The sequence below is a fragment of the Brienomyrus brachyistius genome, chromosome 3 (assembly GCF_023856365.1).
Source record: "Brienomyrus brachyistius isolate T26 chromosome 3, BBRACH_0.4, whole genome shotgun sequence".
Taxonomy (NCBI): Eukaryota; Metazoa; Chordata; class Actinopteri; order Osteoglossiformes; family Mormyridae; genus Brienomyrus; species Brienomyrus brachyistius.
Window position 1 is genome coordinate 7,731,008 of NC_064535.1, and position 16,965 is coordinate 7,747,972.

At 45.9% G+C, this 16,965-nt stretch overlaps 1 protein-coding gene across 1 annotated transcript in view; it reads right to left on the reverse strand.

Annotated features, from left to right (window-relative positions):
• ehbp1 (EH domain binding protein 1) overlaps window positions 1-16,965 on the reverse strand; it is a 73,322-nt gene that overhangs the window by 42,007 nt on the left and 14,350 nt on the right. Inside the window, 6 exon segments of the mRNA XM_049009654.1 lie at window positions 513-635; window positions 1,785-1,889; window positions 2,570-2,709; window positions 3,795-3,976; window positions 14,871-14,924; window positions 16,772-16,867. Of these exon segments, the coding sequence (XP_048865611.1) occupies window positions 513-635; window positions 1,785-1,889; window positions 2,570-2,709; window positions 3,795-3,976; window positions 14,871-14,924; window positions 16,772-16,867 (700 nt within the window).

The window sequence follows — 16,965 nt, forward strand, 5'->3', positions numbered from 1 at the left end:
TATAGCTTTAACTCAAAAGAGCGTATCTAAATAAACAAACGAACAGACATGTCATGTCAATTTACACGTCTTGCCAGTACCTGAAAAGGCTAACAAGTCTCAGCCCAACGTTCTCATCGTGAGCAAGCATCACGCCTTTAACGTGAGCCCGGTCCATGAATGGCTGGGTCATCACGGGTGACGAGGAATGTCACCCAGAGCGATCGGGGACCGTTACAGAGTTTGATGAGCGCCAGGCTTTCATACAGTGACACCCTCATGAAATCACTTACAAAAATATAACAAACTGCCAGAAAGCGAACTAAGCCTGCTAGGTGTGGAAAATCCTGTTCACTTTCTGCTTTTAATTGTGAAATTCCCAAAACAAAGAAAAACACGTGCTTTGCAAGTGATTTTAATATTTGGGGGGTGGGGAGACTACAAAGCTAGGGTCACTAAGCAGGCTTATACCAAAGAACCACGATCATTTAGTGAAAGAACACACCCGCCTCCAACTAAGCACCTCCTCATACCTTCCTCGTCTGGGTCCCCAAAAGGGTTTAGCTCGGAGTCCCCGTGGTCTTCAAAGGGATTGGTGGCCATGCTGCTGTCACCCTGGTCATCGTCCTCCAGGAAGTTTAGCTTGCTGATGAGCTCTGCAGGCGATTGTTGCCAAACAATAGCAGCAATAATTAATCAGTAAACAACCAACCAGCCAAAGAGGTCAATCCACACAGCCCAACAGGAGACATATGGCTCCTACACAACGCATCAATGAACAAGAAAAAAAAGAAAAGAAATAATAATGAGCAGCAAAAATATAAAAAAAACAAATAATAAAATCTACACTTTGGAGTGAACCATTTCGGCAGCAGTACAGCCAGAACAAGCCCTATTCGCCAAGTTCCTGATGGGAGACTCTACCCTCATCTACTGCTGGAGGGAAAGCAGAGTTACAGCCTAGCACCTGGAATCCCAAAAGGTCCAGCCGCCGCCACGGGACAGTGTCGCACTCTACGTGGCCCTCAAGTGCCTCGAGCCAGATAAGGAGGTGTGGCATTCCACTTCACAGACGGGCCACTGCGTTCTGAACCATGTTTGGCCATTGACGCTGACACAGTACACCTTCTTATATTCACCATCTATTGTAGTATAAACACCAATAGGTGTGTTTGTGTGAGACTAATTGGTCTATTATTAATACCTAATGACAGCAATACAAAATTATAGTGATCGACCACTCCCGTTTTCTCCCATTAAGCCATTGTCTTCAGAGAGCAGGAAATGTAGTGTTTAAAAGCATGTCTTTACTTGAAATGCTAATAATTCAACACGTTGACTAGTCATGCAAGCATCTATTCGACCGTTAGGTGAAGATCTTTGGAAATTTTTCCACTACAGCAGCCAGCTAAGAAAACGGATTAAGAAACATTTGTTTTAGAAGTCCAAATCCACGCAGGTATCTTTTGCAAAGCACTTTCCAAAATACTTGCTACAAGAAACTAAGTATCCATGTTCAGGTACTCTGAGAAAGAAGTGTGAATTTTGTTTTCGGTGGTCAGGGGTTCACTGCAAACTGCAGAGGAGCATATATGTGGGGAGGGAACAAAAACAAAAATGCAAACAAAAACGATAAGAACAACAACATCAGCGACCACAGATGGAGAAAAGAAAAATCAATGCAGCTTATCCGAGCGCGAACAATAAGGAATGGGTCAGGCAGCACGACCACACCACTACAAGCACGGGCGAGATACCAGAGTGACAAGGAAAGGGGGGGTGGGGGTAGAAAAAACCTCAAAGACCTTCAGAAGAACTGGCTGACTTAGCGGCTGGCTTATTAGGCCACTTTAGGCAGTCGTCGGGTTCCTCGTGCGAGCTGCTGAGCGCAGTCAACTGGTTTACTATTTCTGCAAACGAAAAGGTGGCCGGGAGAAGAATGAGCCATCGGGAAACGGGAGCCGCACACTTTACCACCTAGGAAGCCCCCAAAGACACCAGCACAGCGTCGCATGGAGGTTAGTCTGCGCCGCTGCCTGTCAGCAGAATGCTAGCAAAGCTGGCAGCAGCAGCTCAGTTCCATCTAATACAGCAGCATAGATCCGGGGGTGGGGGCAGGAGCAGTAATGCAGCAGGTTTCACGCCTACCTGCCCAGCAATGCATGAAATATCTAAGCATCTTCAACCAACTTACATGTGGGTTGACGAAGGCAATGGAATCACACTATATTCAGTATTGGGTATTTCAAGTCCAGGAACTACAAATCCAGACCAAGATTTTGTTTCTACTAACCAGCTGAGCACTTTGTGACTGACTCTTTATGCTCAGCTGGTTGGTAGAGACAAAATCTTGGTCTGGAATTGTAGTTTCGGGACCCGAAATTCCCAACACTGACTATATTCATACTCAGGACCAGCACTGAGGTCCTTCATCCTGTTTATCCTGCTCATCCATGAGGATTCTGGATTTCTGCCAGCTTTTAGCATGCATTGGTTCTGCAGCTGAGGAACGGTATATTCTGAAACTGACAAGCCAGGCAACCAGTTAACTTGACCAGGGAAGCGCTGCACTCTCCAGGCCTCTCCTCACCTGTGATCTTGGCAGCTTTCTCTTCCTGATTCACCCGGTTCTCCTCGTCCTCTTCGTTCTCCTCCTCAAAGTCATCCAGATTACCAATGTCTGCCTGCTTCATACTCATCAGGCTGGCGAGACTCTGCATGTCTTCATCCCTGTGACAAAGCAGTCACATGACTAGGCGGTCTACCACCAATGTACAGCTCAAAAGATCACAAGGACAACCACCTAGCGGAGTCGCGGGATTGGAGCAGAACTCGCCAGAATCACGCAAACTAGGAAAATGACAAACGTGCTTGAGAAGAGACACACCGCCATACACTACAGAAAACGGATACATCACTGGTACATCACCACCATTGAGATCTAGAGTAAAGAAAAAATTGCTGAAACTAGTAGTAAAAGCAGCATGAATAAGAGGCTTTTCATGGCCCTTTCCATCACATCATGACATGAGAGGGTCTACACAATAGCGGCTTCAACATAAAGGGGAGCTTGAGAAAAGACTGTAAATTGAGAGCGGTGCCGGTGGTGGGCAAGTTGATGAGATGGCAGTAACGGCCTGCATTCCTGCAGAGGTGCAGCACAGGCCATAGGGAGATAACACTAGCGGATTAGCACTCTTTATCTATCTCTTTTGCGCGCACCCCCCCCACCCCCTGAAGGCTTGCACTCTGTTCTGCAGCCGCACAGACTATTTGACCTTATGTAATGGAGTTTTTATTTGTGACCGGTGGAATCACCCGAGGTTAACTGAGGTCAGCCGGCTGCCAGAGAAGGCAGGGCTGCTTTGGCCGGGCAAATCCGGGGGAAGTTTTATGTACAGCGTGAGGTGGAAAGGCGTCTGGAATGCCGGTGCGGAACCCATGTGTGCCTGTGTAAGAACGCCGAGAGGCCTTCTGTGCGCGTAGTCTGGGCCCACGGGGATTCCGGGAGACAAAGTTACCAACATCAGAGCCCAGAAGACAAGCGCCGAACAACAGAGGTGAAGAGGAAATCATGGGAAAAAAAAGTGATAGGGGAGAACTAGTATGAGACTTAAAGGGAATGGGGGGGGGGCTGAGATAAATATGGCATGATGGGAATGTAAGGTATGTCAGGGGGAGAAGCTAGGAGGGTGGGAAAAAGAGACAACTAGGTGACCTAATATGTGGGAGAAACCAGGTGACCCAATATGTGGGAGAAGTAGGGGGTGTTTGGATGAAACCGATAAGCTGCTCCTATCCATTAGCAAACTTACGTGGCTTTGCCCTCACGCAGAAAGATGCAGGACAACGAGAACTGCAGGGTGGCAGCCACCACCTTTTTGGACAGGGGCTTGAACTTGAGTTTGACGTCTGTCTGCGTGGGCATGGGACTGGCATACTGCTTCATGTTGATGCTGCTGGTGGCCAGGGCCTTGCGCCGACCTGAGGGCGACTCCTGAAAGAGGGAAAGGAGGAGGTGGAGCAGAGGAGCCAGGGCAGGGCATCTCGTCACCCAGGGCACAGGTTTGAGTGTCACACTGCATTCACCTTCTCATTTCACTAGAAGCACAAGTAACCAGCCTGGTTTGGTGCATTTTACGAAAACCCAGAGGACGGTGCTTGGGAAAGCTGAAGACAGAAAAAGGACGACCAGAAACAAGACAGATGGTGTCAAACATCACAACAAAAATGCCTTTAGAAAGCCAGAAGACCGAGGCAGAAAGCAGGACATCTTAGAGAAAGCTACCTATCTAAATGGTCACCAGGATAACCCAATAACCCAATAAGACACTTAAAAAAAAAAATAAGACCAAGTTACAGATTTCAAAACAACCAAAGAGGATGTAGCTGATGACCTCTGCTTACAAGATCTTAGCCATATACCAAGAGGCACTGGGATTCCCACATGGACCACATGGCTAGAGATGCCCTTCACATGCACTCAGAGACGGTCCATCGGGGCCAAGGCAGAGCAATCCACCACCTCATGGGGGTACCTAAGAAAATCAGGCATGGAGGGTCTCTCCTCTTCAGAAAGGCCTTCACCGGCCCCATCAACCATTGCAAGTAAAGATTAACACAAGGAAGTATAAGAGATTCAAAGGAGAGCCCTTGACATTTCTGTTGACATTTGCGTGCTGTCGAATCATTTGGAAACGCAGTGCACCACCCACACAGACTATGCTATTCAGACAACCGCTTAGAGAGATTACAGAACGGTATGCTCCCCAACTAACGGCCTAGTGTGTGTAGATAGTTTATGAATGAATTTTAAAATGCACCAAATACATAAAATAGGTTTAGGCTCTCTCTGAAGAAATAGTGAGAAATATGTGAATTCCTCCAGAACAGAGCTGTACACGTTTGCCTACCACAAACAGCAGTGCTCAAGATTAATATCCATGGCTGGGGCAATATGCAAATATGTATGGGAGAGTGAGACGTTTATGATTTATTACAGGATACGACATTCAATAACATGCTACTGTATCTGCAGAAATGAAATCGCACTAAAGGGGACTTTGAGAACATGCAGGATAGGGGGATGCTGCCCCCTACAGGCAACTATACAGTATAGTATTCCTAACAAACCTAAACTACAGAGACCTTAAATAATTCACAGCAAAGCCTTTGCAGGGGAAAAGGATCAGAGGAGGACAGTGTTTGACTGCACACCATAGCAGGGCAAACAGCTATTTGTGATGGATAGATGGGCTACCAATGGAGACTGAAAATGTTACTGGTTGATCATTCATCCTGAACAGGAGACCTATCTCAGATGTATCAGCAAAAACAGCCCCAGAAACGAATGGCTTATTGTGCTTATCCTGTTTGTGTAACCTCCATATCAATTTTGAAATGTGCATTATACAGATTAAGGTTTTTACACCTACCATCTGAGAAGGATTCTTGAGATTCTGAATTAACCAGTTCTGTGGTTTCTTGGAGGGGGGAGGGCAAGGCAGTGTCTAGATGCCAGCCACTTCTTGTAAACAGACCACTAATAAATGACCACAAGGCCAAGGTGTTCATTGCAGTTATGTTTTGGGGAGAAATTTATTTTTAAATATTATATAAACATAGAATTAAAGTGCCACCAGATTACCGGCAAATTCATTCCACTGACGCAGCACGCGATTCTTCCCTGGTTTGCCTAGCTAGGCTATCCTTATGCCGGCAATCCTAAAGGACATTCTTAGATCTCTCTCGAAGGGCTATATGGATGGAATTAAGCTACTGCTTCCTATAGTGAAGCTACTCCAAACTGGAACCAGAGCCCTGAAATACGGATAGGGCATTCCGGGACGAGACAGCAGTGTCCAAAGTGCAACTGCTCGGAAAAACAGATACATGGCTTTAACTGCTAGACGAGAGAGGTAGACTATTCCATCGGTCTTGAGCAGTCCTGTCTGCCACTAGGGCAGAAAGACGGTGAGCTACACCCTAACAAACTACTGCTGACAGCACCCCACTGTACCAAGACTACACAGTTATCGGACGGCCATGTTAAATATCTCTGCTCTCCAAAGACCCAGTGATTCTAGGCAGTCTACATCTACATAACAACATAGACCACCTTTGGTATTTTTTGAAGACTTCTTTGCACTTTTGAGAGGTGGGGACAAACTGCAGACTCAATACCTGTTTGGCAACCAATATTTCATATCCCTTTTCAGACAGACAATCTTAACACCATCAAATTTTGTTGCATAGCTTTAAGATGGAGGTGACAGGTTATAATTCTTGTGAGTTGCCTGTATAAACTGACACTGATTGCTCTACAATTCTGCACAAGGTCAGCTTTCACAACCAAAAAACTGATGCCTGGCAAAGATAACTGTATGACTGAAACGTAGATCACCATAACAGATTAAGCTGTGTGCAATACCTTTAAAATGTATTTGGATTAGGAGGGAAAAGATTATCCTTAAAACATCACGCCGAATGACACACAAATGAAAGATGCCAACAGTGCTTGTGAAAAGTGAGGCTTTTCTTGGACACGTTTCCCTACTTCTTAGACCCTTCATGCATGTGAACACATTACCTTCAACACCTTGTGGACCTTAAGCAACTTCAGGCACTTCAGCTGTCAATGTGCCATTGTACATCACCTTTTTAAGAGGGAAAAACGAAAACCAAACCCCAACATTTACTCTTACCTTTCTGAAAGTCTGACAACTGGACACTTGTCCTATGGACCTTGAGATTCCTTCAACAGACAAAACATCTAGAATCTTTATGGCATTGTAGCCTGCCATGCAAGGAAGGTCAAGGGGCAATTCTTTCAGTCAGACAGCCCTTATGTATGGCTTGTGGATAAACACAGGGAATGATGGGTAATAAAAGGGACAATGTGTCTGTCTCCTTTCTCTAGGCGCCTCAAACCAGGTTGAACAACTGAAAATGAATACCTAACTGATCCAGATAAGAGGGTGTGGGGATTAAAACTCAGGTGGGAGTTCCAAACATTAAGTCGCTGATGTCCTAGAAACCTGCACTGGTCATGATCTTTTAAAAAGCTGAACATCTAACCTCATTCTAGACCAAAGTACCTCCTGTGCATCCTCCTCCAAGAAGATAGCCCATTCTTAGCCTATTCAATGTTTGTGTTGGCAAATTTGTAGCGCCCACTCTTTGAAAGCAGGTCAGACTCGAGTGATTGAATTCACCTGACCAAACTCTCATTCCTGCATTTTTAGGCGGGTATCATTACTCTTATAGTCTGTGGTGTCCAATTATAGCATAAAATCCAATACCAACAACACTTGGGGAAAACACAGGCATGGTTTGTAGGAGGAAAATGGCTTGAAACCGAACAAGGAGGAAGAATTGTAGAGTCAGCTAACAGAGCCTGGTAATGAACAATCCAAGCTTCCTTCTGCATGACGACTAATCCCTGCTTCTATAAGTTCTTCAGAGCCAGTGTCGTGAAGATATACACCACAGACGAGACGTTACGGCCACACCCAAGGATTTTTAGAAAAACAAACGGCACAATGCTTTGTTAAAAACATTACAGAAAGTATTAGAAATACAGACACTCCTCTACTTGCGAAAGAGATACGTTCTGAACGGCCGTTCGTAACTTGAAATGTTCATAACATGATGTTGAATAACAACTTAAGGGTATATGCAAGTATAAAGAACTAGAATCCTGGGAGTACGCACGCTATGCTGCTGCGCGGAGGGAGTAGCGGCCAGAAGTCGTACTATGCGGAAGAAAAAAAGAAAAAAAAATTGTGTTGCGGACAGGAGACGGGAGCCCAACAAACACAATTTGGACTGTTCGTTCGTATGTCTGAAAGTTCATAAATAGAGGAGCGTCTGTACTTAAAATAAATGTAACTGACCTGTTTTCAGTATTTTATAGCTTGTAGTACCACATTATTTAGCCACAAAGGCTGAAACTATTGGTTTTGAAGAAGACATGCCTTGTCGCAGATCAGTTTGTGAGAGGTTTAATGCACAGTCTGCTCCACATTTCAATCTTCTGTTATACTGTATCATAACAGATAAGTCAGACGTTTTGATAAATATTTGTTATTTTTATGCTTGTGGCTAGAAAGGTACAGCTAACAGTTGAACTTAGGGGTTCAAATCAAAAGTTTTGAGGGAAGAAGGGTTCTCTCAATACCAAATACCCAGAATACCTACTGTTTACAGAGAAAAAGACTGACAGGAAGCAACAGTGACCAGAAAACAGTTTGGGGCGAGGAAAATGACATCAAAGGATGAAGATCAACATTTAGTTGTGACATGCAAAAGAAACTGGAAGATGAGTAATGGTCTGAGGGCTGTGATTAATGTGAACAGAGGGAAACCGATATCTCTTACTACAGTCAAGCAAGGACTGGGAGCAGCTGCACTGAATGGTTGACTTGCTGCCAGAAAACCTTTACTTCATGGTGTTAGCAAGAAAAAGTGTCTACTATAGGCTAAACACCACAAACACCAGCGTATTCAGCACTGGGAGCGGGTGTTGTGGATGGACAAAAAATCCATACATTGGACAAGATGGACCAACAAGTTTAAAATGAGCGTCTAGCAGATGAGACAGCGCCGTTTGCATGCTTGAAACGGTGCTGGGAGGGTTTGGACACAAGTTATTTTCAAAAATTGCTGGAAAGGATGCTGTGAATCTGTGTTGCTGTGATAAAGGCAAGGGGTAGGTATTTTTTTTAATTGAAAGTCGTACTAAGGCACTCGCATTAAAATGTACAGTAAATCATTATACTGCACTTCAAGAACATTTCTTTTAAGTATTTCTAATATTTTCTTGTAATAAAAATTTGAAAAAGCAGTGTATCATTTATTTCTAAAAAAAAAATAAAGGGTGGGCTGAAACTTCAGGTCTGTAGTGTACTTCAACTGACCTAACATGTTTCACAAAATGGGATTAGATATGGAGAGCACACTTTGGGAATGTTTGCTTGGCGTCAATCCTCAAACACTGCAAAACCCTAAATATATTTCTGTTTGGGTTTATGTTTTTCTGTGATCATGCAGAGGTCCGCGGTAGACAAAAAGATGAGGACAGAGAGACATATAAAAGGTGAAATAAGGGACATAACTCTAACAGGAAGTAACCAAGGTAGAGCAGAGGAAAACTAAGCTATACTGCCTTCAGTGTAAAGGAAACAATCCACTGACCAACAGATAACTGTAATCAAACTGGCAACCAGAGAGCTTAGAATCACCCACATTCAAGTCCCATTCCACCTGTCATACAGCACTGCAGATTCCAATTATCTTCTATTTAGAGAACAGCAATAATTATCCAAATTTCTTCACAGCACACAGAGTAGTACAAAATTAAAAGAAAACAGCAAATATTTGTCATCAATAACCAAGCTACTCAAATAAAGGGAAACACATGAAAAAGCATTCGTTTCCCTATACAGACAACACTAAATAAATTAGTCTGAGATTTTCTAGTGGGGAACAATCGTTTTGATAGGGTGCCCATCGGCAGCTTTGATCGTCTCAAACATGCAGAAAGAGCCCATAACATTAACGGGGATTCTGGTTCCCCTGCAGGCCGCACCATACTGAGGGGCCAGCATGTGATCAGGCAGGCAAAGGCGGGAATACAGAAGACATGGAGTAGGAAAGACTTAACGGATTTGGAAAATGTCCACGAGTGGCTACAGGTCACCAACAGACACAAAGCTCATATTGACAGCATTCAGACAAAGCATGGGGGGAGGTGGGGGGGGGGGGGGGACGGGACACAACACAACCGAGTGACTTCGAGCTCTAAAGCAGATTAGCAAGTATTACAATAATCTGCTACGTCTACGTGGCCAGTATTTATACACCAGACGCCGAAGGAAACCAAAGAGAGCCAGAGAAGAGGCCACAACTAGTTTCTCCATGTCTGAACTCCTTCCCGTTGGACTGCCGCCGCTGCCATGACGCGCCGTATTAGCGGAGCGAGTAGGAGGGGCCCGGCGAGTGTTAGCAATATCCAAGGCTTTCGGGCACAATACAGACAGACCCCAGACGCGGCCGTAGCTCTCTGTGCGTTTTTGTTCCCGACAATACCACTTCTTATGCTTTTGAAAATGTCAGGAAAAGAGCGAGGGGGGGGGGGGGGGGGAAGAGAGGCAGGGGTAAAATGGAAGACGGAGAAAGAATTGGCTCAACTCCCTGCTTTGGCTAATGTGTAAAGCCTGAGGAAAGTCAGGGCAGAACAGCCCCAGCGGCGAGAGGCCCAGTCTGCGATCGTGATTCATTCATACAAAGGGGGCAGCACACAATACAGCTAAATATAGCCGTTAAGCATGTGACCCCAAAATTTCTAACCTTTAGATAACATGTTTGAATGAGGCGGGGGGGGGCGGGGCAGCCGCATGCAACTTTGAGATACTATTAAATCATATTTTGTCAACCCGCCTTTCTGATTATGCAATTTCCCGCCTTACATTTTGGCAACAGCACAAATAGCGAGGGGGAGAGTGGAGGGGAAGGTAGTTTGACACTGTGCCATTTCAATGACAAAATACAATCCGCCGCTCAAATAATTCTACAGAGGGATTAACATTTCTGAGGTTGAGCCAGAGATTAGGCGCGCGGATCCTGAATTTCATCATCTTCCCGCGACACAATGGCTCATTCTTCCCCTTTTTTCATCTGCTCTCTGATGAAGGGTCAGGCAGGCTTACCGCTCGGGCCGCCTTCATTTCGTTTTCACATTAACCAGATACCACGTTGACCCCCCGCCCACCCCCCAATGCACTTGAAGAATGCACTGGGCTCCAGGCTTACAGCACTTACACTAGCTGGCCGGTCCCAGGCTGTCTCCTAGTGGCACTGACACTGCACTGCAGCTCAAACTAGAGGGACAGCTACTGTATCCTGGCAGAAACTAGGTCTGTGCAGCAAGCCCTACATCTAGGATACTGCACCCCACCCTACAAAAGAGCTCACTGACACACAATGCATTTTGTTTCGTTTGTCGTTGCCTCCGATTTCGTTCGCACTTGAACTTCACTGCAGAGTAGGAAGTACACATTATATAAAATGGAGCGGCCAGATTGCGATGCAGCAGATTTGTACCGATGCTCTTATAAAGCCTAGAAACACAGCTGGTGGGAATTCAATGATCTAGGTATAAATGAACATTCCTTACTTGCAGGCCTGCAGTTGTCCCAGAGGCTCGGCAGTTAACTCCGATCACACAAGGCTGATCTCCTCTACTCTTGCACCAGCCTTTCTTTTTGCTGCATAACAGACGGCTAAGTGCGGAATTCACAAGCAAGGGTTACAGCTACAGCTACATGCTCTTGCTCTCGGTGAAAGTCTGAAATTAATTACGAACGCAAGGGTCATCCAAGTAATGAAAGCAAAGTATTAGGGCTGGGCGACGTGTGATATTAATACCATCATCGTATGTTATGCACATGTAATTGGCACACTGCGTGATAGTCAGCTGGACTGAGATCAGGTTTTTTCCGGCCTTCATGCTGTCTGGACATTATAACGCTGCTTCTGCACGAGCATGAGTGGGTAGCAGAAGCACTAACTAAAACTGGTCACTAAAAGCCATTTGCATTTCACTGTATGGAAATATGATGGATTCCATTGAAAAAAGCAGGCGGCCTTTTTGGCTAGCGGCAGCACCACCCACTTATCTGACAGTCACTCTTGGCAGATAAGGGCCATTCGGCTATAGCTTTGAGTAAATATCGAAACTCCTTTTTTACTTTATAAATATCACAATATGCATCACAAAAAAAAAAAAACTACATTGTGATTCTTGACATATCTATCCAATATCGTGCAGCCCTCATAGTACATCATCATCATAAAAAGCTGGGGGGGGGTTATGTCTATGACTTTGTGAGGACGCCATGAAGCAAACAGACTGTTTTCTGGGATAGGCTCCAGATTCCCCACGACCCTGGCCCAGATTAACGGTTATGGAAGACTGTTGGATGAAAATGGACAGTACAGCAGATCAGGAAGAACACCATGACATTTTCCTCATACCTCTTACCCAGTTAGAGAGGCTTCGATGGGCATCGAGAGGCAGCCAGCACTGAGGACCATCATCGCACACTGACATACATACACCGTGACTGGTGTGTGGGTTAGGACTCTATGTCTGTGACCAGAAGGTCACCAGTTCAAATCCCCTTGCTGGCAGAGTGATATCACCATGGAACCCTTAGCCTCAATTGCTCCACGGAAGCTGGGTGATTCTGCCATGCATGTTGCTTTGGTCAAAAGTGCTAAATAAACATGCATGACATTATGCGTGACAAAAAAAAAAAAAAAACGAAAAACACTAAGCAGCCACTAATTCATACTCATTTCAGGGTCTGTGTCAGAGTTCTGCATGTGCTTCACATCTCGATGTCCTGTTGTTGGGATGAGGTCACCCCCTCAGGCTCGCGGCTCACAGGAAGGACTTTTACGGCTGTGCCTTCCTGAACACCCTAACCCAAAGTGAGAAGCAGGCTGGGAAAATGTTTCGGAGCCAAGACACTTCTCAAAGAGTGCCACCGCGCAGTGCCAAGTGCAATGTCTTTGAAGTCTGTATAACACCGCCCCCCCCCCCCCCCCCCCGATTCCCTTTCGCCCAAATCCCCCACCCTCTCTGAGGTCTGGGCATGGAGTGCCTCTCCACTCCTCTGCCATGCAGGCCGAAGATGTCAGAATGTGCAGGAGGCAGAGCTCGCCTTTGATCGTGTTGTTATTAGTGAGGTATGTACGGGCTAAAGTAATCTCCCCCCCCCCCCCCCCCCCCCCGCCAACCCCATCCCTGTGACCGCTGGGACTGAAGAGCCCTCTCACATCAATCACACCCGGCCGAAACGGAACTCCTTCCTTGTCTCCTCTCTTCAAAAAAGTTAATTCTTCTCATCCATTGACACTTTAATTAAATTAAGTTTACAAGCTGAGCATGAACATGAGTTTCTCTCCCCTCTGCCCTGTCCCCCCCCACCACCCAGCAAAAAAAAAATAATAATCTTCAGCGACACAAATCGCTGAAAATGAAAATGGCATCACCCTGGGCCCCATCTACCAAACACAATGCTTACAAGGAGAAAACTTCAAAAATGATGAATCGAGTAGTTCTTAATGTGAAAAGGGGTATCATTCCAGATGCCGATATACATCCTGTGGATCCCAATAGATTAATAAAGTCCAAATTATTAAGTATCAAAATGCACCGAGGACTAGATTCCCCGCAGTATGTCCTCCCTCCATCTTCCCTGATACAGGTGAGCGTGTGGCTTCCTCAGAGTCGCTCTGCATGAGCTACTTCACATGGGGCTAATGAGGTTGCACTGGCAGATGGGCTTTTAGGTGGGGGGGGAGGGGGGAGGAATATGGTGGACCCTCGAACCCAGGGGGGGTTTCCTGCTCCCTGCGGAGCGAGAGCAGGTGGACTGGTGGCCCTGGGCTGGACAAAGACCCGAGCCTTTGTGTGTGTCCAAGCAGATGCCTGATTTCTGAGGAAGAAGCAGAAGTCAATACAGAGAACTGGGGGCTGCTGAGCTACCCTGCCTGTCAGAGACCACATCAAGCAATTTGAAAAGGTGCCATTAAACAGTCTCGGCCCTACAGGTGAACATAGTGGGCCTCAAACCTTTGAGATAGTTTGGGAGAGTGAATTGTTTGTAGTCTAACACAAGCCTATTTATCCACCCTGAAAGAACGAATGTCAGCTGATCAAAAGCAGATGGCACAAATGATGACTCAGTAGAACATTCCAGGCTGGTTACACACCCGGAATTAGAAGCAGCCAGCTCTAGGAAATGAGCCTCGTGATGGGTCCACCAACCCTGTGGCCACTGGTGTGACCAGCAGACTCAGGATCGGATACATGAATCATGCTGGAGCAGAAATCTACCAGCTCTCGGGACGTTCAAAACAAATCAGCTACCTCACTGTTCTGGGAAAGTGTTCCAGTCTGCTTCCGTACATCAGCAAAGCACAGAGTGCACCACCGCTGCACCACTGTGGTCCAGTAGAAATTTAGTTGTAATTCTTGCCTTATTAGTAAGAGACAGTGGTTCAAATTTGCAACCGAACAAACAAGCACCTGGTGATCGACAGCTGAGTCTCCCCCCAAAAATGATACAGTACAGACAAAATCCATTTCCCTTACATCATGGATGAATGGGGTGGGGGTGAGGGGTCTGAAGGAAAGTGACACAGCCCAATTCCACAATGCCCAGCACTGAGGTCGCAAGTTGATTCGGCTCAACTCCACACCACAGCAGGACCAGCGATCTGGCCTCCGCCAAAACACATCCGGGCACTCTTACAGTTGCTGAGCTTGAGTCGGTATCCAAATGGAAACTGCCGCTGTGCCCTTGAGCAAGGTAGTTACCTGTCCAGGGCCTTTTCTGGAACATTTTACTGACTGCGGCCCAGAACAGGAGCCAGGAAAAGTTTGTCTCATGTGAGACTCCGTCTTACTAGACCAGAAATATTAAAATTATACCTCCATTTCCAATTCACTAACGAGAAAGCAGAGGTGAAGAAAACAGACAAGTGAGCTAAACAAAGCCAAACAAACGAGAGCAATGAGCCAAAAAAAAAATCCTGAATCTGTGTGAAATTCTTTTTTTTTTTGCAACCAATGCCCATAGATTAAGACAGATATGCTGACTACAACCAAGAAACATAAGGGCAAAATTGTGAATTACACCAAAATTAGTCAGGAAATGAAGGAGGGGTCCAACAAAATACACCGAACCAGAAAGTGGGAGAAGACCAGTAGGAATTATGGTGTCATTCTAATTATTTTCCACTAGGAGGCAGCATCAGTTAATTTTTCACATTACACATTAACAGGCCTGTTCCAATCTGTAAAGGAAACGTTTACATACATTTTCAATGACGAATGTCCACTCCTTGTCCTCAAATTCCTCTGCGTGAGGGTCCTGAAACACAGAGTAACATACATTAACACAAACAGGAAAGCACACTTAAGGACACTGCCAGTAAAAAGGAACACAGCCGAAATCTGTTACTAGGAAAGCTCCATAACATATTTGTGTGCAGTCACCCCGGGTAACCATAAAAATAAATAAATAAATCAAAATAAATAAATGAAAATTCTGAAACAATTCCAATTCCCGGAATAAAATATTTATAGGAGTTAAGTGTATAACACAAGGAATAAAGGTATCAATTTTCCCGTATTTACAGCTTCTCATTACCTACACGGAAATATTTGTGTGTGTACGCTGCTTAGTGACAGCTTATCACGGAGTGCTCCAGAACCTGGTTCCGTTTCCTCTACCCAACTGTACATTTGCAGATGGGAGACCAAATACGGGACAGGGGAGCTGTGTGCTGGATAACGTGACATGTGACAGTCTGGGCTGGAGGAGTCCCTAATGAGGTCGATATTAGTTTCCACAAATCATCTCACCCCCACCATCCAGGGAAAAATGAGCTGCTTGAGGCAGGATGTCTCCTACCATGACACTGATACAAATTGGGGGGGGGGGGGGGATTTAAAATCTACTCTGACTACTCAGTGTAGGGCAAATGGAAAAACAGTAAACTGAAACCAAATGGTTTTGATGAAAAGGCAAAAATTATTATTTAGGCCTTCAGAATGTTAGGTGTATTAATCAAAAAAAAAAAACGTTCAGGAAAACGATTTCCTCTCATGCCGATCTGCTCCCCCCTCCCCCTGCTCTGCCCGGGGTCACTCGAACTGCACTTCAGTCTGTCAGCAGCAGTCAAGGGCCATCTTCTCGAAAAGAGGCGAGCTACACACTTGGGGCTCGCTCAAATATCAGTCATGGACTGGGCCAAACAGTATGAAGTTGTATGAGCACGGGTCAGATATTTCCATGGATTTCTGTGCAATTCAGCTTCCCCAGAGAGGCACTCGGCATTCACTCAAACTGAAGATCTGAAGTCAATAGCGTGCAGACAGGCTGATGGGTACAGCAGAGTGAGTATCACATCCACAAGATCATCACAGCGTTCCAGCTTGTAAAATTAAACCCCCCAAACAGGTGCGTCATAAAGACCACTAATACCCATGCACCCCTGTCCATCTTGTCAATCCCCCCCCCCCCACCCCCCCGGCTGTCAGGCTTCTCTCGAACTGCCTGAACTCCAGCATACTTCTGGCAAAGTGAATGCTATTGCTGAGCCTGGTGGGGCTGCACCATGCACATTTCAGCAGCCAGTGCAGTTTCCCAGCCCCCAAAGACGCCACGTGCCAGTGAAGGTGCCTCACTCAGTGCTTATCCATTCACCTCCAGAAAAATGGGCAGCGTATGGCTCAGTGGGCTAAGCCTGTGTCCTTGTAATCAGAAGGTCGCAGGTTCGAACCCAGCCTCAGCACGTCTGCGGCTCCTTGAGCATGACCCCCAGCTCCCTGGGCGCCGCTACGGGTGGCAGCCCTTCGCGGTCAACTTACTCCACAAAGAGCAAGTTGAGGGAGGCGTAAAGATTATTGATCCCCTGTAGGGAAATTAAGTATCAATTAATTATTAAAAGGGGCCGCAACCTCTCAAAGGGGGAAAAACTGATGGTAAATTAAAGATATTTTACATCTTAACAGCCACCTATTTTAGTCAAAGGTTATGCTAGCATTTGCCGTTACGCCAAGAAAACCCCAACAGAGATCACCGATGGTCCACGTCAACATCACAAACCCACTTGTCCACCAAGACTCCATACTCTGATGGAGGTGAAGGGCCTGACGTTATGGATATACAGGACATCCCATGTGCCATGGTGGTGGAGGGCGGGCCAACCATACCTTGAAGAGTGTGACTGTGATCTCAACGTTCTCAGGAACAGGCCAGATGACCACACCTCGATACGGGTTCTTTATTCCAGGCTGCCAACTATGGGACTGTGGAAGGTGGAGGGAGAGAAGTTTCCAGTTAGGAGAATTTACGACACGGTCGATTTTGCACCAAAGGGTGGGATGCTGTGTTCAGCATCTCTCAT